Source organism: Leucopleurus acutus, assembly GCF_964270905.1.
Source record: "Leucopleurus acutus genome assembly, chromosome: 13".
NCBI classification, from domain to species: Eukaryota; Metazoa; Chordata; class Mammalia; order Artiodactyla; family Delphinidae; genus Leucopleurus; species Leucopleurus acutus.
The window spans coordinates 67,335,118-67,360,693 of NC_139155.1; the positions used below are offsets into that span (position 1 = coordinate 67,335,118).

At 50.1% G+C, this 25,576-nt stretch overlaps 1 protein-coding gene across 1 annotated transcript in view; it reads left to right on the forward strand.

Moving 5' to 3' along the window:
* Positions 1 to 5,438: 5,438 nt before the first annotated feature.
* Positions 5,439 to 25,576, forward strand: part of TBC1D10A (TBC1 domain family member 10A) — a 30,279-nt gene continuing 10,141 nt past the window's right edge. The window contains exons 1-2 of the mRNA XM_082853337.1: positions 5,439 to 5,695; positions 24,773 to 24,872. Coding sequence (XP_082709463.1) covers positions 5,487 to 5,695; positions 24,773 to 24,872 — 309 coding nt within the window. The 5' untranslated portion in view covers positions 5,439 to 5,486. The remainder of the gene's footprint in view (positions 5,696 to 24,772; positions 24,873 to 25,576) is intronic.

Below are 25,576 nucleotides of genomic sequence, written 5' to 3' on the forward strand. Positions count from 1 at the left end.
AATCTCTCCTTCACAGGTTGGCAGATCTCACCGGCCTTCCATGACTGAGGCTGCGACTGGAGGCCAGGAATGCTGCTGGGTGGAATGTGAGTGAATGGGTCCTTTGAGCTGCTCTCTGGGGCCCAATCTCAGCTTCCTGGAGTTCCTGAATGAACATCTGTCCTGGCTCACTCAGTTGCAGAAGACTCATTGACCAAACCAGCTTTGCAATCGTCAGTGGCTGCAGGCCCAGCGTGCAGCCCAGTGCTCTGCACTTCTTGTTTAGAACCCGCAGCGTGTAGGCATCGCCTTGCTTGCACAGTTTTTCTGATTCTCATTGCATTCCTCTGAGGATTATCTGGCCCATTTTTTTAGATAAGGTGGATACCCAAGTCCAGTGAGGGCTCTGGAAGGCCAGAGCAGCTCTTCTATTCCTGGTGACCACACTGTCCTCACCACTTTGCCAGACCAGACTGTGAAATGGGGAGAAATGCTCCTGTTGTGAGATTGCTGGGAAAACCGGGCATGTCTTGGTGCTTTCAGGCTCACTGTAATTTTAAAGACTTGCATGAAGAGGGCTCTAGGAGGAGTAGACATTAAGAAATTTCACTTTCAGTTCCACCAGCTGCTTGAAATGAGCACTTATTACCATGTAGCCCAGAGGAGGCTACTAATGATTAGACCCATTTCACGTTTTAAAATTACATATTGTATTAAGAGAATGTGTACAAAAGTTATATTAAGATACTTGAAATATGTGATATACTGTAATTATAGCAATCTTTACAGATAATATTTCATTTATCCTTATAATGCAAAAATCAAAAAGGTAAAAAAGTACAATATAGCTCATGTTTAAAAATGTATGAGGGGCTTCCCTAGTGGCGCAGTGGTTAAGAATCCGCCTGCCAGTGCAGGGGACACGGGTTTGAGCCCTGGTCTGCGAAGATCCCACGTGCCGCGGAACAGCTAAGCCCGTGCACCACAACTAGTGAGCCTGCGTTCTAGAGCGCATGAGCCACAACTACTGAGCCCACGTGCCACAACTACTGAAGCCCGTACGCCTAGAGCCTGTACTCCGCAATGAGAAGCTCACTCACCGCAACGAAGAGTAGCCCCCGCTCACTGCAACTAGAGAAAGCCCGTGTGCAGCAATGAAGACCTGATGCAGCCAAAAATAAATAAATTTATTTAAAAATAATAAAAAGTACATGAGTTAGTATTTAAGATTCTTAAAAGTTACTTTTTAGAAATAAAAGTGAAATGTAAGTTCCTAAAGTTCAGATTTTTAACTGATTTGGGGATTTGATCTTAACTATATGTAATTGTTTTATTTTAAAAATACATGTAAGTAATTCTAGGTACCCTGAGTCATACAATCTCGAAGCAGGACAAGTTACACTCCTGTTCTTTATCATATTACGAGAAGGTACTACTGTTGCCTTAAGCTAAGTTCAGTTAAGCAAGTCTGTGTTCCCTAGCCCTGAGCTGTGGGGATGATTAGATTAGGGATAGGCATGTGTCCTCGTATGGAGTGAAGGAATGCAGCCTCCTCACCATGGAGCAGAAGCTACCAGAAGAGTCATCCATTGTATGTATGTATGGAGGAAGCATGTGAACCTGGAGCTGCTGCCATGAGGGGCTGTAGCTTGAGGATAAAGCAACCACAGGAAAAGAAAAAGGGAAAACAAGGCTAATATCCTTGGTGACAGTCTCTGGATCAAACTGCTCCTGAAGCTTATGTACCTGTGAATGTTTTTAAGCTCTGGGACCCACTAAGTGCAGTTTTGGGTTAAACCCATTTGAGTTGTGTTCTCTGCCACTTACCAAAAGATTCTTAACTGTTATCTTCAGTGTAGGGATAAAGAAGCTTTATAGTTTGCCTACTTTTCATAGGTTCCTGGGCACCAGCTACGTACCTTCTGAACCTCAGCTCTGCTCTCATTATGGATAAAGGCTGATATCTGGACATCTGTCTGCTCCTGGCGAACACTGACAGATTTCCTAAGCACATTCCAGGATACAGGAGAGGGGACTGTGCAGGGACTCGTGTTAGGGCCTGAGGCAAAACTTCTAGGAATGACCCCAGTAGGATGAGACTCGAGTTTGTTTTTTTTTTGCGGTTCGAGGGCCTCTCACTGTTGTGGCCTCTCCCATTGCAGAGCACAGGCTCTGGATGCGCAGGCTCAGCGGCCATGGCTCACGGGCCCAGCTGCTCCGCGGCATGTGGGATCTCCCCAGACCGGGGCACGAACCCGTGTCCCCTACATCGGCAGGCGGACTCTCAACCACTGCGCCACTAGGGAAGCCCCGAGCCTCGAGTTTTTCAACACGTTGCTGTAGCCCTGGCCAAGCATCTCATCCTCAAAAGAACATTTACAACAGCCAGTCTACCAGGATGTTTCACAGCATTGCCAAAGGCCTCTTATTTTATACTCCAGTGAACCATGTGATTCTGTAGGGCATTCCTTTGGACCATTCATTCATTTCTGCTTTCTTTCTCCAGTCTAACTACACCATCTTCTGAGCCTGCTTCCCTTTCAAGGGCTTTGCACTTGCTGCCCTGCTTCTCATACATCCTTCTCCCAGATCCGTGCACAGAGGCTTCCTCATTTCCTTCTGCCCCCACCTCTGCCCACCCCTTCCCCCAGGGGTTACTAGGGTAACATCAAATAAGTTAAAGAGCTCTGGATTTTGAAGTGTAAAGAGCTAACATTTATTACTTATCTACTGTGTGCTGGAAGCTTGACTCTTCAAGTAATTACTGACATTCCTGTTTTTCAGAAGAGGAAAGGGTCTGAGAAGCTAAACAATTTTGCATAAGAACATCCAGTTATTGAGGGGCAGAGCCATGAAGCGAAGTCTCCCAAGCAATGTGCCGTTAGTTAAATTTGGAAAATTCCCCTGCTGCAGCCACAGGCTGTGGTGGGAGACACTCAAGACAATAATGAATTTGCTAGTGCTTGGCAAACTACAAATGCCACGACTTCTGGCTACCATTTACTGGGAATCTCCATGTGCCAGATGTTTACCATGTACCATCACACTAAAAGTCTCAGAACAACAACTCCAAGGAGATATTTTTTCATCATTTCCATTTTGCAAATAAGGAAATGGGCTCAGAGAGAAGTGATTTGCTCAAGGTCACACAGTGACAGCAGAGATTTGAATCCTGGGTGGTGGGGGTTTTTTTGGCCACACCCCCCGTGTGGCTTGCAGAATCCTAAAGTGCTGAGTTGTAACCACTGGACCACCAGGGAATTCCCCTGGGTGGTCTTATGTAAGAAAATCAGAAGCTGGAGCATCAAGGCCTTAACTTGAGGTCAATATCTAGCCAGTCTCCCTGGATGCTTCTGGCCTGCTCCTCCAACCCCACCCCAGATACCCCTGGAGTGAACATCACTGTACATGTGCCTCACAGAGCTGAACGTGTTTGGGATATGAGCCTAGAACCAGAATTATAGTCAAAAGGTTGTGGGTACTTTGTCAGGCTTGGTGCTTCACATCTGATCCATGTGCGTCTGACTCCTCTTTCTCCCTTCCCTGGGATAGGCCCACACCCTGTTGCGAGGCCTACTCTGTCCTTCCTGGGAGCTGGAACTAAGAGCCCACCACTCTGGAACTACTAGAGAGGTGGAACACGTCCTCCCAGACTGAGAGTTTAAGACCAAAATAGCATGTCTGCTGTTGCCCTGTTTATGGAAAATAGAAGCCTATGGAATGTCAAGACTGCACAGTGAAGTCTTTAAGAATGTCTGGGCCACATGGCATTAAGGAAACGGCTGGTGAGATCACACAGGGCTTAAGACCTCCCCTCTTAGGGCTGCTTTGGGCCCCTTAGCAACCTGTCCCAGGCTCTGCAGCTCAGGCCTGGCTCTTCTAGTCCCTTCCCCTCTCTGGGCCTGTCTCCTGATAGGTCTACAGGGGAGTGTCAGATGACAACATGGTTGTGACTTAAGAGCCAAAAAGTGCTGGACCTAAGTGAGGAGCTATCATCATGACTCCATGAGTTGATAATCCATGGCGTCAGAAGTAGGCTGCTGGGAGCTAAGTCTAGATACAATTGGCCTATGCTTCCCAGTAGAAAATGTTGGTAAGAGCTAGGTTCAAATCCTGGCTCTGCCACAAACTAGTTCTGGGACTTCAGGCAGCTGACATCACTTCCCTGCACCTCAGTTTAATTGTAAAGTGGGACTAAAAGTAGTATCTACCTCCTTGCTAAAAGATTATAAGAGTTGGTGTGACCAATTTGGAAAACAGCTTGCCAGTTCCTGAAAAGGTTAAAAACCCAGCAATTCCCACTCCTAGCTATTTACCTAAGAGAAATGAAAATAAATGTCCACACGAAAGCTTCTACCCAAATGTTTATAGCAGCACTATTTACAATCACCACAAGGTGGAAACAGCCCAAATGTCCATCTACAGATTAATAGATGAACTGTGATATGTCCATACAATGGAATGGTTTTTGGCCCCAAAAAGGAATGGAGGTACTGATACATGCTACAACATGGATGAACTTTGAAAACATGCGAGGTGAAAGAAGCCAGACACAAAGGCCAAATACTGTATGACTCCAATAATATGAAATGTCCAGAAAAAGCAAAACTATGGAGACAAATTTTAGTGGTTGCCAGGGACTGGGGGAGGAAGGATGGGGATTGACTGGTAAAGATAGGAATTTCTTTTTGGGGTGATGAAGATGTTCTAAAACTAGATAATGGGGATGGTTGCACAACTATAAATATGCTTAAAACAATTATACACTTTAAACGGGCGATTTTATGTTATGTTAATTATATCTCAATAAAGCTGTTGGAAAAATAAAAATTAGAAGAGAAAGTAGGTAGAACTCGGGGCAGCGAGTAGCTCAATAGTCGTTGGTCATTAATCTTACTAATTAGGCCTCTCTAAAGCCCCAGAAACAGTGAGCAGGGGGAAGGAAGGGGCTGCTGAACTTCTAGCTCAGCCTAGGTCTTTAAGCCGCCGAGTGTCCCTGGGCGTGTCCCCGGACCCATCCCGCGTCTCCTCAGAGCTCCTCATAAATGAATGGGAGGACAATCCGCACCCACGTCCCCAGGGTCTCGCGAGGAGTGTGGGGGTTCAGGAGGCAGAGGCGGAATTCCCAGAGGGAGCCCTCGGTCTCGGTCTGGGCGGTGCGGCAGGTGTCGGACCAGGCCCGGGCTAACCCGGAAAGGCCCGAGAAGCTTTTTCAGGCGTTCTAGTGATTGGCAGCCCAGGGGGGAGGGCTTCGGGTGACGGCTGCCCCGCCCCCTCACGTCGGGCCTGTTGGCGCCAGCCTGGGGGAGGTGGGCGGGTCCCGGGGTCTGCGGCGCCCATTGGGCATGGGGGGGAGGAGGTGCCAGGGAAGGCCTAGGGCCCCGCCCCCGGCGTTGTGGCGACCAATGGGCGCGGCTCATGGGCGGGGCGTCGGTGGCGTCGGCGGAGGTCGGGCGGCTGAGGTGGCTGAGGTGGCCGCTGAGGCTGAGGCGGCGGGCGCGGCCGGGATGGCGAAGAGCCACGGAGAGAACGGGCCGCGCGCGCCTGCAGCCGGGGGGAGCCTGTCGGGGACCCGGGAGAGCTTGGCCCCGGGCCCCGACGCCGCAGCCGCCGACGAACTCAGCTCTTTGGGCTCCGATTCAGAGGCCAACGGCTTTGCCGAGCGCCGCATCGACAAGTTCGGCTTCATCGTGGGCTCGCAGGGCGCCGAGGGCGCGTGAGTATCTCCGGGGCTCGGAGCCGGGGGGCCGGCGGCCGGGGGCGGGACCCGCGGGGGGTCCTCGACGCGGACAGAACCGCTCTCAGAAAGGACAGACACGTCTCCCTTCCAACCAGGAACAACCGACCCCTTGTCTCCCTTGCCCCACCCCCACCTCCCCCCCAGCCGGACTGACCCACCCCTAGGAAGGGCCGACAGGGCTCTCCTCACCAGTGCGGGCTGGTCGACAGATACCTGTCCCAACCCCAGCGCTGCCACCCTCGCCTTAGGGCTGGCTGAGTCAGCCAGCCCCTGACAGGCTCACAAGTGGCCGCCCCTCCCCCAGCAGGCTGCTATTCTCCATACCAGCCTCCCACAAGACCCACAGACGCCCTTGTCTCAGCACCCCACTACCCCCACTTCAGGGGGACACCTTAGGCAGACTTCAGAGGGACGGGCTGCTCTGCCCCCACCGCACTCCGGGACAGACTGACCCTCACCTCAAGACACACGGACCTCTGGATGAATTGACATTGGTCAGCTTGGGACAGACAGTCCCTTCCCCTCATGGAAGGGTCAGAGAGTGCCCCCCTCTCCCCCCTCAGAGGCAGGTTTCTCCCTGTCACCAGCAACAGGTGGGCAGGCACTGCCCCTTCCCAGTACCCACAGGATGATGGTACCTCACCTCTAGGACAGACTGTCAGCTGTCTCTGTGTATGCTGTGGAAACATGCACCTCCTCTCCAAATGCAGACTGTGGGGCAGGCAAGGAGACAGCAGGGTCCCTGCTCATAGCACACCCAGATCTCCCACACCCAGGCACCCAGCTGGCAGGCAGAGCAATGTGAGGCAGTGGAGCAGCACCTTCCCTCCAAGCGGAGTAAGCTGAGCAGCCACGTTCTGCCCCCACAGAACTCCCTGAGTCCAGTCCTCACAGAGATCGTATGTATGGGCTGGTGATGCCCTTAGGAAAGATGGACTCTAGACCCCATTCCCATCCCAGCTGTCCTATCAGGCTCTCTTATGACTTATGGAAGAGCCTTAACCATCTGTAAGATCCCCACCCCACACCCCATAAAGGTCCCTTCTGGGATTTTCCGCAGTCCCAAAGCCTCACATTCACCAGGCCTCCTTCTCCTTTGGAGAGTTGGAGAGAAATGCAGGCCCCTCCCCTAAGGAGAGTTCTCTTTTACCCACTGGATCTCTCTCCTCCAGCCTCTTCCCACTTGCTCACAGCAAGCTAAGGCTAGTCCAGTCCAGGACTCAGAGAGCACCCCTTATTCTGATCCTTCACCCTGACTTGCAGCTTTGTCACAGTTCCCCAGGGATTAGCTTGTGAGAACCCAAAGGGTACTTAGGGTATATTTTTGAATTGAAGAGCAGACACCAGGGATCAGGGTCCTGGGAGGCATGAGGTCTAGAAAAGTGGGAAAGGAGTTCCCAGTTGCATTTGTGGGTGCTTGGAAGGAAGAGCTCAGATTTGCTGGTGAATTCTGGGAGATAAGAATTCCTACTCTATGCTTATCAGGCAGTTAACCAGGTATCAGGGTACAGAGCAGTGTGATATAGTGGAAAAAGGCCAGATTTAGGAAGAAATCTTGCTGGCTTTGTGACCTTGGGCAAGTTCCTGAATCTCTGAGCCTGCTTCGTCACTGTAAAGGGAAACAGTAATACCTACTTCCAAGATTACTATGGGGATTAAATAAAATGAAGTATTCAAAGGTGCCTAGCATAATGCCTGGCTCAAGTAGTGGCCCAGGAAAATGTTGTTTCCTTTCTTTTCCTTCTAAGGGTCTGAAAATTGATGAGAAAATGAGGGCGTACCTCTGGTATTTGTGGACAGAGAGGCCCCAGTGGAAGCACCTCCCTTTGGCTGTAGTCCCCAGCCAAGCAGCCAGACATCTGTCTTTCCCACCCTCCAACCGCAAACCAATGACACCGTCTGCATAATTGGTGTCTGTAGCGCTGGGACTGAGGTGGGATTCCACATCCCTTCCTCTCTGCCTGCCTCACTTTCTTGACCCTGTTGGTCAACCTAAAATCTCTGGTGTCTGAAAGCTTGGATGTTCCCTGTATAGTTTATATTGTTGTTCAAAAAAAGCCAAAAGTAAGTCCCTGCTCAAGGCCGTAAAAGAGGAAGTTATGGGAAGTTTCAGGGTGACTGCCCTGAACCCAGTCTCGTGGTTGAGGGCTAGGAGACCATGTGCTATCCCAGAGAAGTGAAACATTAGCACTGATGGCTGCAGTGGAGATGGCAGGGACTCTGGCTCCAGATTAAAGGTCTGTTTCAGCCATCCTGGGCCAAAGGTTGTCTCAAGACTATCAGTTTTGGCAGTTGCCAGGGGTTAGGGGGATGGGGGAAGAAGGCAGATCAGAAGCTACCCCACTCAGGTGATTGCTAGGTACCTGGCATGAGTAGATCATAAAATCATAGACTGTTAACGCTGGAAGGGATCTTACAAGTTTGACCAGCTTAACCCTAACTTATTATACAGATGAGGAAACTGAGGTCCAGAGAAGAGAATAACTTGCTTAAGATCACATAGCACAGGGCTTCCCCGGTGGTGCAAGTGGTTAAGAATTCGCCTGCCAATGCAGAGGACACGGGTTTGAGCCCTGGTCCAGGAAGATCCCACATGCCGCAGAGCAACTAAGCCCATGCGCCACAACTACTGAACCTGTGCTCTAGGCCCGCGAGTCACAACTACTGAGCCCACGTGCCACAACTACTGAAGCTTGTGCACCTAGAGCCCGTGCTCCGCACGCAACAAGAGAAGCCACCACAACGAGAAGCCTGCGCACCGAAATGAAGAGTAGCCCCCGCTCGCCACAACTAGAGAAAGCCCACGCACAGCAACGAGGACCCAACGCAGCCAAAAATGAATAAATTAAAAAAAGAAACATCACACAGCACATTAGTATCAGAACCAGGACTTGAACCCAGGGTTTCTGACTCCCCAGTCAGGACCGTTTCCACTGCCTTTACCACCCATTAATATGGCATATGGCCCCAGCAGTAAATCGAGTGCTGGACAGGTAGAATAGAAGGTTCCTAGAAGAACCTGTCTGCCCTCACCTTCCCTGGCTCAGGTCAGCACTTTTGACTCCCTCAGCAGTGTGGGAGGCTAACAGGGATGGCCCAGCAAGGATAAGGCTGTGTTGTCATTACCACTTCATTAGACTGATGAGCTTCAGGACTGGAACCAGGCTTTTTTTTTTTTTGCGGGGGAGCTGCGGCTTGTTGGATCTTAGTTTCCTGACCAGGGATTGAACCCAGGCCCTCAGCAGTGAAAGTGTGGAGTCCTAACTACTGGACCGCCAGGGAATTCCCTGGGACCAGGCTTATTCACTTTTTCCTCAGGCCTGCAGAGAAGTAAATGCTCAATTAATATTTATTTATTGAGTGACATTTACCGGCACACATTTCAAATCAGGAAGCTGAAAGTGAGCTTAGAGATGGCCATTCTCATATGGATAGGTAAACTGAGGCCTAAGAGAAGTGATTAACCTCACCTCTTCAGTCAGTTAGGAGCAAAACCAGGAATTAAACCCAGAACTCTTGATTTCCAGCCCTAGGCCTTTTCTACTTCACCTTGTCCATCTTTTTTTTTTCTTTTTTTGGCTGTGTTTGGTCTTCGTTGCTGCTGCCTGTGGGCTCTCTCTAGTTATGGTGAGCCGGGTGGGGCTACTCTTTGTTGTGATGCGCGGGCTTCTCATTGCAGTAGCTTCTCTTGTGGAGCATGGGCTCTAGGGCATGCAGACTTCAGTAGTTGCAGCATGCAGGCTCAGTAGTTGTGGCTCGCGGGCTTAGTTGCTCCGCGGCATGTGGGATCTTCCTGGACCAGGGCTCGAACCCGTGTCCCCTGCATTGGCAGGCGGATTCTTTTTTTTTTTTTTTTTTGGCAGGCGGATTCTTAACCACTGCACTACCAGGGAAGTCCCACCTTGTCTGTCTGTTGAGCCTACTCTACAGGGAACCTTTGCTGGGCCCACGATGGTCCCTGCCTGCCCTTGAGCAGTAGCCAGTGAGTGGGGAAAGGCAAGAAAGCAGCCAGCCAATGAAGGACCCTGTGGTGGCATGGGCACAGACAGGAGTGCTGGCAGCATTAGTTCTTTTGGCTTGGCTGGCAACTGAGCTGGTTGTTGAAGCCCAGGAAGGACCAGAGGAGGAGAAAGAAGTATCCTCAGCAGGGAAGGGTGGGAGGAGTGATGTTACCATTCCTATCACTTCGGGGTAGGAAGAGCAGACCTGTTTGTGGGGGGGTGGGGGGTCCCTTTTGCAGCAAAGAGGACTTGGTCAGGAGGGGAAAGAAGGGTATCAGTTGGATACCAGGTCTCTGGCCTGAGCAAGATGGCCTGAGAAGGGTGGATCCCTGACCTCCCTTTCCTTTTCCTATGTGATTGCCAGGACTGGCCTCCTGAAGCTGGAGTTTCCCACCCAGCTTCAGTCTGCTCAGTGCTTCAGGCCAGATAAGGTGAGGAGCTATGCTCTCTGGGGTCCCGTGGGTGTTGGCTTCCTGTTAGGGGATAGAGGGATCTGAACTGGGCCCAGGGAGAAACATCTGGAACAGCAATATTGTCTTTTGCTGATTTAGTTCCCCTGTCCCCTGGGCCCTCCACTACTCATAGCCAAGTATGGCAGCCCTATGACTTTGGAAATCTTAGAACTGGCTTAATTGACATCCTGATAGTTTGGTCTGTGCCAGTTATTGTTGGGCCAGGGCCCTCCTGACAGGCCAGGGCCTGCCTCCCCGCTTTTCCACCACCTTCTCCAGTTTGTAAGTTCAGAACATCCTCTTTTCTTGAGCTATTACAGTTTCCAGGAGAGCGTGGAGCTGGCAGTGGAGTGGTCCCTGGGTAGCCCATCTGGAAAGAGACAGCTGCACATGTGGAGCCCCGGTCTATGACTCTGGGCCACAGATCCTTCATTTTCTCTCCTCCTTCTCTTCCTCCAGTTTCAAAGGAAAATCCGGTTTGGTAGCCCTGTGGGTGTTCTAGGCCCTCAGACAAGACTTGACTTGGTGAAGGAGGGGGCCAGCACACTAGCTGCTGCCCTGGGAAGGTGCCTGGGTGTCCGCCTGCTAGGAAATCCTAAGCTGTGGGAAAGAGATAAAGCGGTGGGACCTGCTTGATGTTTTGTCCTCCCAGCATCTGGGTCTGAAACAGGACCTTCAGGGGGCCAGTGAGGCCTGGCTCTGGTTCAGCCTTGCAATCTGTTTACACCGCGGTGGGAAAAAAAGGTGCTCTGTGCTCCCTCCTCACCTAAGCTCTGAAGTCTGGCTGTTTGTGTGACCTTGGACATATTGCTTCACTTTTATGAGCCTCAGTTTCTCACTGTGAAATGGTTATGATAATACTGACTTTGCAGGGTTGTTGTAAGGTTTAAATGAACTGATGTTTGAAAAGAGCCTGACAACACCATAGGTGTTGTCAATGAATGCTCAATGAATGTTCTACCTCCTCATAGAGACTGGAGTAGCTAGCGGTCCTGTCTTTTCATTTCCTACTTTCCATCTCTGGCTGTGAAGATGAGCGTCAGTGAGGTCCATCCACTGTGGGCAGGAGTGAACCCTAACCCATGGTGAACCCTTACGTTCCCCTGAGAGGGGTGGTTATCCCATTTTGTAGATGAGTACACTGAAGTTCTAAGAAGAAAGCGCCCAAGGCTTGCCAGCTGGTAAATGGAAGAACTGGGGCTAGAACCTGTTTCTCGACACTGAATCCAGTGACAACCTTGCTAAGGTGGAAGCCGGCAGGGCACCAGGTGCTCACCAGTCCCTGAGGCCCCCACACCCAGAGCAGCAGTTAGCAGGAACCTGGCTACCTCCCCATCCCAGTGTGGAAGGCAAGGCAGGTCTCTCAGTACAGTCGAAGTCCATGGCCAGCCAGGCCAGAGAAAGACCCAGTGAAGATCCTTGGGGAGGCCCTGGAAGCCTGGCCAGATCAGGCCTGTTCTAGCCCTCCCATAGGCCAGAGTCTACACTGCTCTTGACCCCAAAATACTGCGTAATGACCATCTGACTTTGATATCTAGTGTGTGCCTTTTGGAAGAAGTGTTTCTTTGTAGGTAAGGCAGGGATTATGCACCCCGTACAGGTAAGAAATCTGAGGCTTGGAGAAGCCTTGCAGTTAGTTAACAGTGGAGCCAGATTTGGGAGGGATCCCAGATCTTCTGACTCTCAGCCCATTGCTACCACAGCTACGTGGACCTGCCCATTCTCTCCCTCACTCCAAGCCAGTTGAACCTCAGGCCAGGATGCATTGCCCACCAGAGCAGAACCCAGTCGTCATCCACCCATTGTCAGTGTCCTAGCTGATCACTCTCTTTATCCTGCTGGCAGCACACCTGACGGGGAAGAGGCCTCCTTTAGCTGCTTTGTCTGCCCCTGGCAAATCTGCTGCCATCCTGGGCCCAGGGAGGGAGACCCTGGCAGGGAGAAAACTCCTGGCTGCTCTACTGGCAAACCAACTCTCCTGATGCTTGACCTGCTTAGAAGCCCCCTTTCCAGGATTTTAGGGAAGCTGCCAACTTAGGCTTTCCTTTTCTAATCGTTCTCTTTCCCTTCTCTATCCCACCCCACCCTACTCTATTCCATGCTCTGTCCAGTTCCTCAGAGGCTGGCACAGCTTACCTCTTCTCTGCTCTTCATGTAGGGAAGTAGGCAGCAGACTCAGGAGCCTGGGAGAGAAAGCCAAGGCTTTACTTTCACCAGTTTATCCATCGTAGCAGTGAGTTTATTTATCAAACATTTATTGAGCCCCTACTCTACCAGCCTCTGTGACAGGGACTAAGGATACAGAGTTGATCAAGACATCTGTGTCTTGTTGTCCTCAAAGCATTCACAGACTGGTTGGAAAATAGAAGCACAACCAAATCATTACAATGTTGAGCAATAAAGCCTGTAGTGGAGGCATGTGGTTGCTCTGGGAATATATAGGAAGAAGAAGCAGCAAGCTCTATCCATAGGAGCCCAGAGAAAAGAAGTGGCATTTGATCCAGGCCTGAGAAGGAGCAAGGAAGGCCATTCTGTTGTATGGGAGGGGGACCCGTGTGCAGAGTTCCCCCAGAAGCCAGCTGTTTGAGAAATGTGGTGTGCCAAGAGGTGACAAGAAGAATGGGAGGCGGGAGGATGACGTGAAGCAAGGGGAGGGTAGCAAAGTAGGTTGGGCAGACTGTGACTAGCCTTGAATGTCAGACTGAGGCCTCCTGTGTTTCATCAAGGTCAGTCTGGTGCTGGCATGGAAGATGGCATAAAGAGGAGCTGGGCCACAGGCAGTGAGAGCAGTTGGGAGAGGTTGGGACAGCCCGAAAGGGCTGTAGAGAGGCCTGGAAGAGTCCTGGAGCTATAAGGATGAAGAGGTCAGCAAGTAGGGCTTGGTGCCTGATTGGCTGTGTGGCCTGAGGGGAACTGGGAAGGCTTTGGCCAAGCTGAAGTGGCCCTAGCCATTCCGGGGCCTCCTGACCACAGGGAAGGAAGGCCATCTGTGGCCTTCTTTTGAAGCGGACAGTGGACTGCTGCTGACTCTGCTTTGTCACAGCCCTGGGCTCCCCAAGGTGCCTGGCATGGCTGGCACGCTCAGGGCACATCAAGGGTTTCTTTGTCTCTCTCCAGTAAGAGTGGGTTTGGCCTGGTTGGGAGGGGGTGGGGTGAGTGGAACTGAGCTTTGAGGTCTCTGCCCAGTAAACATATTGGATGGCAAGGAAGGCTGCAAGAAGGGCTAGACTCCTCTCCAAGGAGAGAGGAGTAAGGCCTGAGGGCATGGAAAGCCTACCTTAGGGCGGTATGTAGCTGGGGAGGGTAGGTTTGGGGCTTTTAGGCACAGCCTAAGCTGATCAAGGGGAGGTAGATGGCAGCTGAGGGCTACTTCATCTCACCTTTATTCTGTTCCTGGAGCTGGTACCTCAGCTGGGAGGTGGAAGCAAGTCCAGTGCCTATGAGAAAGTGAACCCCTCAGCCCTTTGGGGCACCACCAGCCATTTCTCAGAGATGATTCTGGCTGGATATGTGGATTTAGGCTAATATGGGAAAGGGTTCTGAACCCAGGGGTCAAGGTGCCAGTGCCGGCTCCACCACTGCCCCTGGTGGTGTGTGACTTAAGCACGTCCTCTCACCTGACCATGGGGCTAATGCTCCCTGCTTTTCATCCAGCACATACTACGTGTGCAGCCATGTGCTAGGCTCTGGGGACTTGGTCCTGCTGTCCCAAGACCTAGAGCCTAGCAGGGAAGTCAGACATTCAACAGTAGATAAAGGTGTGGTCTGTGTACAAAAGGATTGTGAGGATCAAATGAGATAACTGGATTAGGAGCATGTGTAAACAAACACTGCTGAACAGGGATCAGGAGACCTGAGTCCTGGGCTTCCCTGGGCCCCTAACTAGCTCTGCGACCTTGAGAAAGTTGCTTAATCTTTCTAAACCTCAGTTTCCCCTGCATGTAAACTAAGATAGTTTTAATGGGTGACGTTGAAGAGGTCTTCTGCTTCTAACATTCTGAGACTGACCTTGGAGTATATGAAAGGGGCTTTGAGAAGTTTTTTATCAGGTACCACACAAGTGCAAGGGGTCGTCAGGGCACAGCCCAAAAGGCCAATGCTTCCAGCATGTTCTGTTCCTCTTATGAGAGGACCTCCCTTTGTCAGACCAGTGGCCCTCATGTCTTTGGGAGTGCAGTCAAATCAAAGAATGCTTTGATTTGTCTACCTCTTTGTTCTGCGAAGTGCTTTCTTTCTCATTGCCTTGCAGTAATCCTTACAGGAGCAATGGGAAGTCAGTAGGGTAAGTTTTATTTTGCCCTGTTTACAGACAAGGAAACCTAAGCTGAACGAGTAATGGAATTGTGCCTAGAAGCCAGGGTTCCTTCTTCCCAATTTTCCATCTTACCAAAGCTTGTTGCCACTGTGTGGCCTGTCCTCCCTCTTCCTGTCCCAGCCTTAGGACTTTCAGTCCAGCCCCAAGTGTCTACACTTTTCCTAGTAGGCTTCTCGAGTTGTTTTTGTTGTTGAGTTGTTATAATGGATGGCGCACTTCCTGTCCCAGGTCTCCACACACAGCCCCTCACATATACCCCAAGATAAGGCAGGAGCAGCTGGGTAGTAAGGGGCCCAGGAACATAGTATGGAAAACTCTTGTTCCTCCTCTTCTGTGTGTCCAGAAGCCATCTTTCTTAGCCAGCCTCTTTTGGAGGATGCTGTATATTTCCCTTTCCTCTCTGTCTTGGTTTTACAAAAAAGGAGAAACTAAATTTGGACCTGGGAGATCCTGGGTTCAAGACACCAGCAGACCTGACTTCAAGCCCTGGCTCTGTCACTTTCTAGCCATGTGACCTCTCTGAGTCTGTAAATGGGCCAGGTGGTGGCATTGGGAGAGGGAACTGGCCCCATGCCAGTTATGGTTATGAGTATTAAGGAAGGAAATGTTGGTAAAGCACCCAGCACAGTGTATGCCACAAAGTAAGAGTTCAGTGGTACATGGTGGCTCTTATAATTCGAGTGTGAATTATCCTCTAAGGTTTACTTCAGGCCTTTGGCATAATGGTGAGAGAACAAGGCAGTGTGGGTGTGAAGATCCAGACTTCCTCATGTGCTCTGCCTACCCACCCTTGGACCTTGGGGGTAAAACGGGAGCCAATCCCACTCTGCTTGTGGTCTGGAGCTTTCTGTCCTGCCAGGGCAGGTTGGGAATCCCCCAATCAGTTCCTCATTGAGTCATTTGGAACAGAGCCCTCAGGTGACTCTGAGGACTCTGATGCGAGGGCCTGATCTTCTCCTTGGTCTGTGAAGATAAAGCAGAAGTGAGAACAAAATTGGGTCTCCTGAAAGATTCAATTCAAAGCATGCAAGTGTAGGGCTGCCTGGGGCCTCTGCCCTCTTGGGTAGTGGCAGTCACTTGGGGAAGGAGTAAGAGTTTGCTTCATAATTACCACCACCCTCCTGTGTTCCTTGTAGACTTTCATCCTTGGCTTCCTGTCCTGCCTCTGAGTGACCCCTTCCAACCTCGCAGCATAATCACATGGTAATGCCATTTCACAGAAGAGCCTGCATGGTGGACCATGCTTTCACCAATACCACCTCATTTAACTCTGTGAGATATAGTTATTATCATCATAATCTCCATTTTACAGAGGTAGACACCAAATCCTAGAGTGGTAAAGTGACTTGCCAAGCATCACACAGTATATGGCTCTGAGGTCACTAAGTTCCAAGCTCCCTGGGAGCAAAGCTTGTGCTCACCCAGCCTAGTGGATAGCAGTCAGTGCCAGAGTTGAGTGACAGAGCAGAAGAGCAGGGCCCAGGTATACCTCCCAGAGCTGTCCTCTGCTCACCCTGGACATTGGATAGTTACTGGCTTGCTGAAAACCTGAGTTTCTTCATCTGCAGAAGCCAGAGGAGGTGATAATTAGAGGACCTATTTCATGTGCTTGTTGTCAGGATTAAATGAAATAATTTAAGTGTTGAGCACCATGTCTGGTCCATAGCAAGTACCTGGTAAGTGTTATAACAAACATTCAATTATGTTAATTGAATATAGAATTATAATGTTGTAAAAGGCCATCATCAAGCACATCTGAACTCAGCCCTGTGCTGGGCTTCAAAGAAGATCCAGAGCTGGTATCAGGCCAGAGAGGGAGTGCCCTTTATGAAGCACTTTCTGTGCTTGTGCTTTTCCCATCTGATCTCAAGGTAGAGGATAGTATTCCCATCTCAGTGGGGAGAAAACTGAAACTCAGAGTGCCTGAGGTCACAAAGCAAATGAATCTGTCAACACACATTTATTGAGCACCAGCTTAGGTACTAGGCTCTGTTCTAGGGCCAGGACACACTGTGGAGAGTGTGATTGGCAGAGCCTCTGTCCCCCAGGAGCGCACCTTCTCGTGGAATGCTGCCTCAGCGGAGTGGACAGTTGAGCGGAGAAGCCAGACTAGCTCCACTGGACTGCTCACATTCCCCAAACAAGCCAGACCCTTTTCCATTCACTTGTGCTTTCCCATACTGGGTCTTTTGCCTGATGTGCTCTTTCCCCTTTCTTACCCTGGCCACTTCCTGTCATCCTTCAAGGACCATCTCAAAAGTCAGCTCCCCTTTAAAGCTTTCCCTAACTCCCCCCACCCCCACCCTGAGGGCTTCTTGCAGTCTCCTAGCACCTTCTACCCTTCTAGTTTTTCTGTGATAGCACCTCTGTGTGTGCTAGTTATTTACTCACCCGTCTGTCTCCTCTGCCAGATGGACCTCCCTAAAGGCAGGGACTACATTTTATTCAACTTTGTAGATTCAGGGCCTGGAACACAGGCTCTAGAGAGACGTGTATGGAATGTAATGAGGTGCTGATTGTGTTCTGCTCCTGGAGTGGTTAGGAAAGGCTTTGTAGAGATGAGAGGGTATTCTGAAGGAGGCCTCAGAAGATGAGTGGGACTGAATTAGAGTTGGGGGAGGGGGAGGGAGGGCAGCTCAGAGAGCCGGCCATCTAGAAATAGGGCTGGGAAAAAAGCAGGATGTGTAGAGGGAATAGGAAGGCCTAGGAGCCAGGGCCTGAGGTTTCTGTTGAACAAGGAGGGCAGTAGGGAGCCTTGAAGGAGTCTTGGCAGAGATAAGCAGTGAATCAAGACTGATTTGATAAGCTCTATCAATAAAATTTAGCAGTTTTGTAAGGATGGGTGAGGGGGGCTGTAATTGAGTCATGGGGGCCCCCAGGTGCCCACAGTGAGATTGTGACCTGAGGACCCAGTTGCCGGTGGGGAATTTCAAGTGGTACTCTGCCCCATAGGGGTGGGGGGTTGGGGAACGGATGTCTTCTGTTGAGAATAGTCTCCATACCTCTCTGCATTTGTCAGGGAGAGCTCCCCTGGGAGTTTTTGCTAAGGTCTGTGCCTTTCCCTAGCTGAGTGGGGGTTGGGGAGGGGGATTCCTTGCTTTTTGGAGCCAGCAAGGCTGGTGCTTAAAGGAACCATTTCTTGCCTCTGACATGGGGGGGGGGGGAGGGTGGGGCTGTGCAGAGTGGAGAGCTGGGCAGAGGCCCATGGCACTGAGGCCAGAGAAGGGTGGAGAGAAACTGTTTACCATTGTGCACTGACCCAGGGCTGGAAGGAGCAAAGCCAGGGAATTCCTTATGGGAAAGGGAGGCAGGCCCGGAACTAGCTTGTACCAGGAGTGGGCGAGAGTGAAGCAAACCAGACTCTCTGTCTCACCCAGACAGGCAGCCTGGACACTGCCCTACCTCCAAGTCAGGGGTTGCCAGGCCGCAGGAGGGAGCACCAGGCTGCTGCAGACCATCTTCCTTTTCTACCCTGACTCACAGCGTCGCCTTGGGCAGATCACTTACCCTTTGGTCTCCAGGCTTCCCTGGCTGTTTGGGGAGTGAGTGGCCTCCTTAGGTAACCTCACAGGCCTCCCAGCCCTGACCATCAGCCATTTGCACACCACCAACCCACCCTCTCTTGATTCCAGTTTCCTGCCATTGGTTATTATGGAGCTGGCATAAAAGCTATTTATACTTTAGTCATTACCACCTCTTAGGTTAATGAACTCCAGAGGTTGTTACTGAGTGTGCAAAGTAGGTCAGCCTCTTGTTTATTCTCACTTCTTTTTCCAGCTCTTGGTGGGAGAGGGGAGCTCCCCCATCTTTGTTGTCCCTGGATCTGTGATTGCACATCCATTTCCCAATTTTCTGCACTTTCATCTTGCTCATTCTTGCCGTGTTAGCACAGCGGGTAGTGGTTCTCTACTTTACTGGGTGATAAAGGAAAAAGAAGGGAATGTAACAGGTATTGAGGCCCTGTTACATGTCGGTCACTTTATATTTATTGGATAGTTTAGTACTCAGTTGGCAGCCTCTACTTCCAGGCTGTGTAACCTTGGACAGATTATTCAGCTGTGCTAAGCTTTAGTTTTCTTGTCTATTAAGTAGAGATAATAAAAACTACTTCCTTGGGGACTTGTGTGCCTATGTAGTGCTTGGCAGAGCTAGTACAGAGCGAGTGCTGGAAATGTATCAGCTCTTACTGTCTCATGTGGTCTTTACTGCTGCCCTCTGAAGGGGTGGTATTGCCCCCATGTTACAGGTGGGGAACCAGAAGCTCAGAGAGTGGAGTAGTCACAAAGTGGCAGAGCTGGGTCAGAAGCCAAGAGTTACAGTCTATGTGTCATTGAGTAAATGACTTAATCGCTTGGGACCTCAATTGCTTCATGGGTAAAATGGGGATAATTGTGCCCTGCTGCGTGTGTGTATGGACCAGTCAGATGAGAAAAGGGATGTGAAAGTGCTAGGTAAGCTGCAAATACCAGTCACCTAAAGCTACCATTAGCTGACCACCCACGAGGCTTGGTCCTTATACACATCTATTCTTCATTTAGGCCTTATAAAGTATGAGGTATGTGTATGGTCCCACTTGAAGATGAAGTTGAGACTTAGAGGTCTGTCTCCCAGTTGGAGGATCTGGAATGGAAACCTAGGTTGGTTGGCTTCAAGGTCCCCACTCTTTTTACTCTCTCCCACACTCCGCCTGGCCTTCCCGATGGTTGAGATGAGGAGGATCAATCCTGAGGTCTGTGACCTTGGGCCTTCTGCTTGGGCTGGTTTAGAGAGTGAGGCTTGGAGGAGGCGGTTACACTGGTTCCTTGGGACCAAAGTTTATCTGACACCTTTCGATAAAGGGGTCATGGGCACAGGCACCACACCTGGCTGAGTCTGCCAACCGGAGGGGCTGAGGTGTGCTTGGGCGGAAAGTATTGATACATGGCTGGAAGGACAAGGCGGAGAGAGCCCAGGTCTTGAGTAGCCTTGGGAACTGGTCTTCTCCCTCTGAGCTCTTGGAAGTCTTTAGCTTCTGGGTCTGGGGAGAAGGCTAGGGAGCCTGCAGAGCCTGGTGTCAATGGAGTGTCACTGCTGCCTTGGGCCATGGCATGGCACAGCACGGCTAAGCCTAGCTCAGCCTGAGAGCCCGACAGAATCTGGGCTTAGTCACTCTCTGGCTGCCCACTTCTCTCTCCTCTGTGCCTCTCTCCCTTAGGAGGTGGTGGCCAAGGGTGTGCTTGCGAGCTTTGCCCATCCAGCATATTGGCCTCACTGAGCATTGCTACGTAGGGGCAAGCCGCTCACTGAGACAGTCAGAACACTAGAGGAGGGTTTAGACTGTCTCCAGGGGTTTCGGGGCCAGAGATAGAGCTCCACAGTGGCACCTGGAGAACGGCCTGATTTCCTCACAGCCTTCCCAGGGGAGTGAGAAGCAACACATGAGTCACTATGGCAAAGGAAAGCCCTGGTTTTGCCACTTAATAGCTTTGGACTTTGCCCAAGTCATACAGTCTCTCTGACTGGGTCAAGTTTCTCATGGGTCTAATGGAAATAGTAATTAATCTATGAGGATCTCACTGGGCTATTAGGGGCACAAATAAAATTGCTGTAGGCAACAGTGGCTTGTAGCCCTGAAGGCAATACAGATGAAAATAATATCATGGAGAAAACCAGGCAGGCATCTGTTGAACACCTGTGAGGTACATGGTGGGAGTTACAGAAGTTCAAGACCCAGTCCAGTTAGGGAGGGACAGTGCTGAGCCATATGACCAAGTTGTAATGAAATGCTCATTTCAGACCATGTCTTGATTCATTAGTGATTTAGTGCTGAAATCAGTTTTAGGGATTGTGACCAGCATTAAAAGAAGAAGAAGAAAAAAGAAATAGAATAGAATATAGGGCTTCACTGGTGGTGCTGTGGTTAAGAATCCATCTGCCAATGCGAGGGACACAGGTTCAAGCCCTGGTCCGGGAAGATCCCACATGCCGCGGAGCAACTGAGCCCGTGTACCACAACTACTGAGCCTGCGCTCTAGAGCCCATGTGCCACAACTACTGAAGCCCGTGTGCCTAGAGCCCGTGCTCCACAACAAGAGAAGCCACAGCAATGAGAAACCCGCGCACCGCAGCGAAGAGTAGCCCCCGCTCGCTGCAACTAGAGAAAGCCCGCGTGTAGCAACGAAGACCCAACGCAGCCAAAAATAAAATAAATTTAAAAAAATAAATTAATTTAAAAAAATAATAGAATAATATAAAAATTGAACTGAAAATATCTTGTACATTAGTACATATAATAGTAAATTGTTTCATAAAATGTATTTTGGTTATAGGTGTGTGTGTGTGTGTGTGTGTGTGTAGTCTCAGTCTAAAATGTATTTCTTTTTTTTTTTTTTTTTTTTTTTTTTTTTTTGCAGTACACGGGCCTCTCACTGCCATGGCCTCTCCCGTTGCGGAGCACAGGCTCCGGACACGCAGGCTCAGAGGCCATGGCTCACGGGCCCAGCCGCTCCACGGCATGTGGGATCTTCCCGGACCGGGGCACGAACCCGTGTCCCCCGCATCGGCAGGCGGACTCTCAACCACTGCGCCACCAGGGAAGCTCCTAAAATGTATTTCTTACTGGGAGTTTCAGTTTAAAACCTTTGAGAAATGGTGTTCTAGGTCAGGATGAAGGTCTTCAGGTTGGAGGACAGCCAGTAAGATCTGGGCAGGCATGGAGGCTGCGTGGAGGCTAAGGGCTTGATCTTTGCAGGTAGAGGAGTATAGTACACAGGAGCATGGGCTATAGAGTGAGGCAGGCCTGCGTTTGAATGCAGCTACATGGCCTTGAGCAAGGCACTGAACTTTACTAAGTCTTGGATTCTACTTCTGGAAAATGGATATATATAAGTGTTTTGGAAGATGTTGGTAAGTAGTAAATGATGTACAGGTGGTAACTACTATTGCTGCTGTTATTGTTGAAGTTGTCATTTTTATTATTATATTGGGCCCTGAAAGTGTTGCTGTGACTTGGAGAGGGGAGAGGAAAGGGCATTCCAGGTAGGGATGGGTGGGTGACAAGGGATAAGTACATGTGTGCCTGGTGTGGGGCTGATCTGGCTGAGAATTGTGCAGCCTTAGAAGGGGGTATTGAGATTATAGATAGAAGATACCAGGAAAATTTGGGGGAATTAAGTTTTAACAGTAAAAACTTCAACAGTAAGGGTGGCTTTACCTAGAGATAATGAGGCCCCATCCCTGGAGGAGTTCCAGCAGAGGCTGGGCCACTAGAGACTGTTCTCATTAGGCTCTTTTGGTTGCAGAGACTCCGTCAGGTCACCTTAAGGTCAGAGGGGTTTTCTGAAAGGGTGAGTGAAACTCTCAGACCTGAAGCATCCCCCATGGGCCATTTGGTTCCTTAAACTGCCATTTGGTCAGCTTCCCTGTCACTGGATACTGGCTCATGCTCTCCCCCCACTGTTAGGAGGAAGCCACCTCAGGGCCTCTACACCTTTATGCCATTTGCAGGGATACCCAGACCCCAACTCCATCTCACGGCTCCTTTCTGGGCATCTTTTGAGGGTCAATTCACGATGCAGGCCATCCAATCGTATAGGGAAATAGCCTCAGAGAGGACAAGGGACTATTGTAGAAGGGATTCCTATATCAGACAGCAGTCTGATCAGATGCCTTCTGAGATCCTGACTGACCAGACTGAAGGGTATGTGAACCTTCTGATTTTTTAAAAAATGGGTAGCCTGCAGCTTTTCAGGCACACATCCTGTATGTAAAGAGAAGTTTACCTGTAGTTAGAGAGCATGTAAAGTGCTGAGTGCTCCGTTCAACCAGACCTCCAGACCTCTAGTGTCTTCTTCCCACCCTCTCCAGGTGGGTTAAACTCCTCTGCTGTTGGAGAAGGCACTCAAATGACCATATTTCCTCAGATTTTTCCCAATTTAAGATTTTAAAAATCAAAATGGATCTTTCAATTGACGTGTACATTTAAAGCAGTGGTGGGTTTTTTGTTTGTTTCTGAGCAGATCTTACCAAATCAGTGGTGTAGTTTAAAATCAATAATGTCTTAGAATCCAGGAAATATGGTTGTTTGTTTTGTACCCATTTGAAATTCCGGTTTGAGGTTTGATGTTGGGGCTTTGAAACTGCCAAAGCTGTTATCTGGAATCATTTAAAAGAACACCGAACTTGAACGTGTTCTCCTGTGTATTTGTAGTTGGGAGAATGGGTATCTCTAGGGCCCTGCTGTCAGATCTTATCAATAAAGACAGACTGGAGGGTTGAGGTATCAAATGGGTGTATATTTAATCAGATGGGAATTCTCTGGAAACTGGTAATCTCAGGCGAAAGCCTTGCCCTCTTATGAGCCTCCATTTTCTCATCTGCTCTAGGGAGGGATTGGATCAGATATTATCCACATCCATAACTGCCAGCACTTCCTGTTGACTCAGTGTGGGTACCCCTTTTGTTTAGTCAGCTAGAAGGCTCATCCCCTGACTTGTATAAGTGAGTACTTTGTAGGTGATGGGAGGGGACCTTGCCTGTGATGCTGGGCCTTTGGTTTCCGCTCCCTGGGTGTTTTGGGGGCTGCCTGGAGACATGAATAATTTACATTCCTTTGTAATTTACCTGATCTAAAGGTATGGTCTCAGGTTTTCTCCTATGGGGAGGGATAGGAAGGAGAGTATCCTTGTGCCCTGGTTCTGTCTGTAGGTGGTGAGAGAGTCAGCAGTTCCAGAGGGTGGTAGCCTGTGTCCCTGTGTAGAAGGGGCCAAGTTTGCCCAAGGCTCTTGTCTCTCGTTGGCTGTTCAGCTCCAAGGCTGCTCTCAGGGCTGTGCAGTTCTCCAGATAAAGAACATTTAAGAAGAGGACCTGCCCTTTTGTGTCTGGGGACCTTTGCTCTGCCAGGGCCCCTCCCTCTGCTCTTCCAACCAGTAAAAGTTAGAGCAGTGCATTTCCTTCCGGGAGAAATAGAATCAGAGAATCAAGGCCTGGGCCAAACTCTAGCCCTACCATGTCCTGTTCCTGCGAGCCTCCTCCCAGCTGCCTGAGTGCCTCAACTCCTTCCTGGGAGGTCAGGCAGCACTGAGTGCAGGCACTTGGCTAGGATCTGACTTTGATTTGAGTCTGGGTTCTTCCACTGATTTGCTGTTTGACTCTAAGCAATATACCCTCCCTTGGTATCTTGCCTCTCAATAATGTCAGTACTTTTTTAACTGAAAAAAAAAAAGGCACAAAAAAGTAATTTAAAAGATCCATAATCCACTACTTTAAAAATAATTTTAAGAGAGTGTGTATGTGTGTGTAGAGAAGTGCACATATATATTTTTTTTCGGTGTTGTTTTCTTACAATATTGCTCTGTAGGCTAAATAAGGAAGCAGCCTACAAACACTAGTCTCCTTCTTCTCTTTGCCCCTTAGTTACGTGAACTCAGGAATTTCCAGGGTCTCACTCCTTGGAAGAAGCTCACTCACTTGAAGCGCCCTCTAAGCCAGGGATTTCGCCTCAGCCTACCTCAGCTGCTTTGGTGCTGCCTGGCGTGGGTCTTCATGCTGAGCTGTTTTCCCCACCAGCTCTAGCGGGCATTCAGAGGCCAGTAGGAGGGCTGGGAGTTTGTTTTTGTCACAGGAGTTCTTCTAGGAGTGCTTCTAGGGTCAGGTACCCTGGCCCTAGAACAATGCCTGTGTAGCTGTGACAACTGCACAGTTAGTAGATGTACAAACACAAGTGGCATTTGGTGGGGCTTTGAAGTATATTTAGGATTTTGATAGGTAGAGACAACTCAGAGAGCATTCCAGCAAAGGGACTGGCATGAGCAAAGGTTGAGAGGTGGGAAAGGGCCAGGGCATAATTGGGGAAACTATGAGTAACTAGTTTTGTAGAGTGCAGAGGTGAGCATGTTATTTCTGTACTTGTTTGACTAGCTTTTTCGTCCAGCTCTGAACCTTGCATGCTGGCCCTGCAAAGAGGCTTATTTATCGGGACAGACCCAGCATGGGAATGCTTTGCTGTGGTGCACAGGTGCAGGCATTCAGGCCTCTGCCCCAGAGAGGCACGGTGACTCCTGGCCCCTTGATGCATTGGGGGACTGAGCACTTGAACCTAGTATCTCTCCAGCCTATGCCTTACAGGGAGGGGGCTGCATTCCCTCGCATCTGTGTTAGGGTGTCCATGAGTTAGCAGCTCCAAAGGGAACTGCAGGGATGGAGGGCAGGGGGAGGAATGGAGACCGACCAGGCTGGTGGCTGGGGCCTTAGCCAGGGCCTTTGCTTCTCTTGGCACCTCTGACAGGCCCTGCCCTCTGCTCCACAGGCTAGAGGAAGTCCCCCTGGAGGTGCTGAGGCAGAGGGAGTCCAAATGGCTGGACATGCTCAACAACTGGGACAAGTGGATGGCCAAGAAGCACAAAAAGGTGAGGGTCCTGGCCTTGGGCCTCAGGCTGGGAGTCACAGCTCGGGGAGGAAGTAAAGAGGGAAGAGTTGCATCAATTTGGAGGATCAGGAGCTTCTCCAACCGCCAGCTGCCTTAGGTGTCCCCACCTGCCAGCTTGGAAATGGGGACAGAAGCTGGCTGGAGGGCAGGTCCCAGGTTTCACTTGGTCCTCCTAGATGACTTCAGACACTCACAGAACTTTGTCCTGGAGTCAAACTTCAAAGCCTCTCTTAGCCAAAAGCCCTTCAGGCAGCTTTCTTCAGCTCTCCTGGGGGAAGTCCTTACTGCTGCTCACCACTTATCAGGGAGAACTTTATAACACTAATAATAGCCAATGTATGTTATACACTTGCAGTGTGCTGGGCACTTGACTTGGATAATCCTTACAACACCCCAGTGAGATTGGTGGTGGTAGTATCCGCACTTTATGGATGGTTACAGAATCAAGGTTTGAACCCGGGCAGTCTAACTTTAGTGCCTGCACTCTTCACCACCACAATAAGGGGCCTTCTTTACCCTCTAGATTAATTTGATGAGTTCCCTCTTAACCCCTTGGACAAAGCAAAAAGAAAGAAAAGTAACCTCACAGTTTAATGGTCTTATAAAAATGAAAATAACCTGTGGTCCTTTTCTAGTGGGCTATATTTAGGCACTAGCTCTATCACCCGGTAGGAACATCCTTGC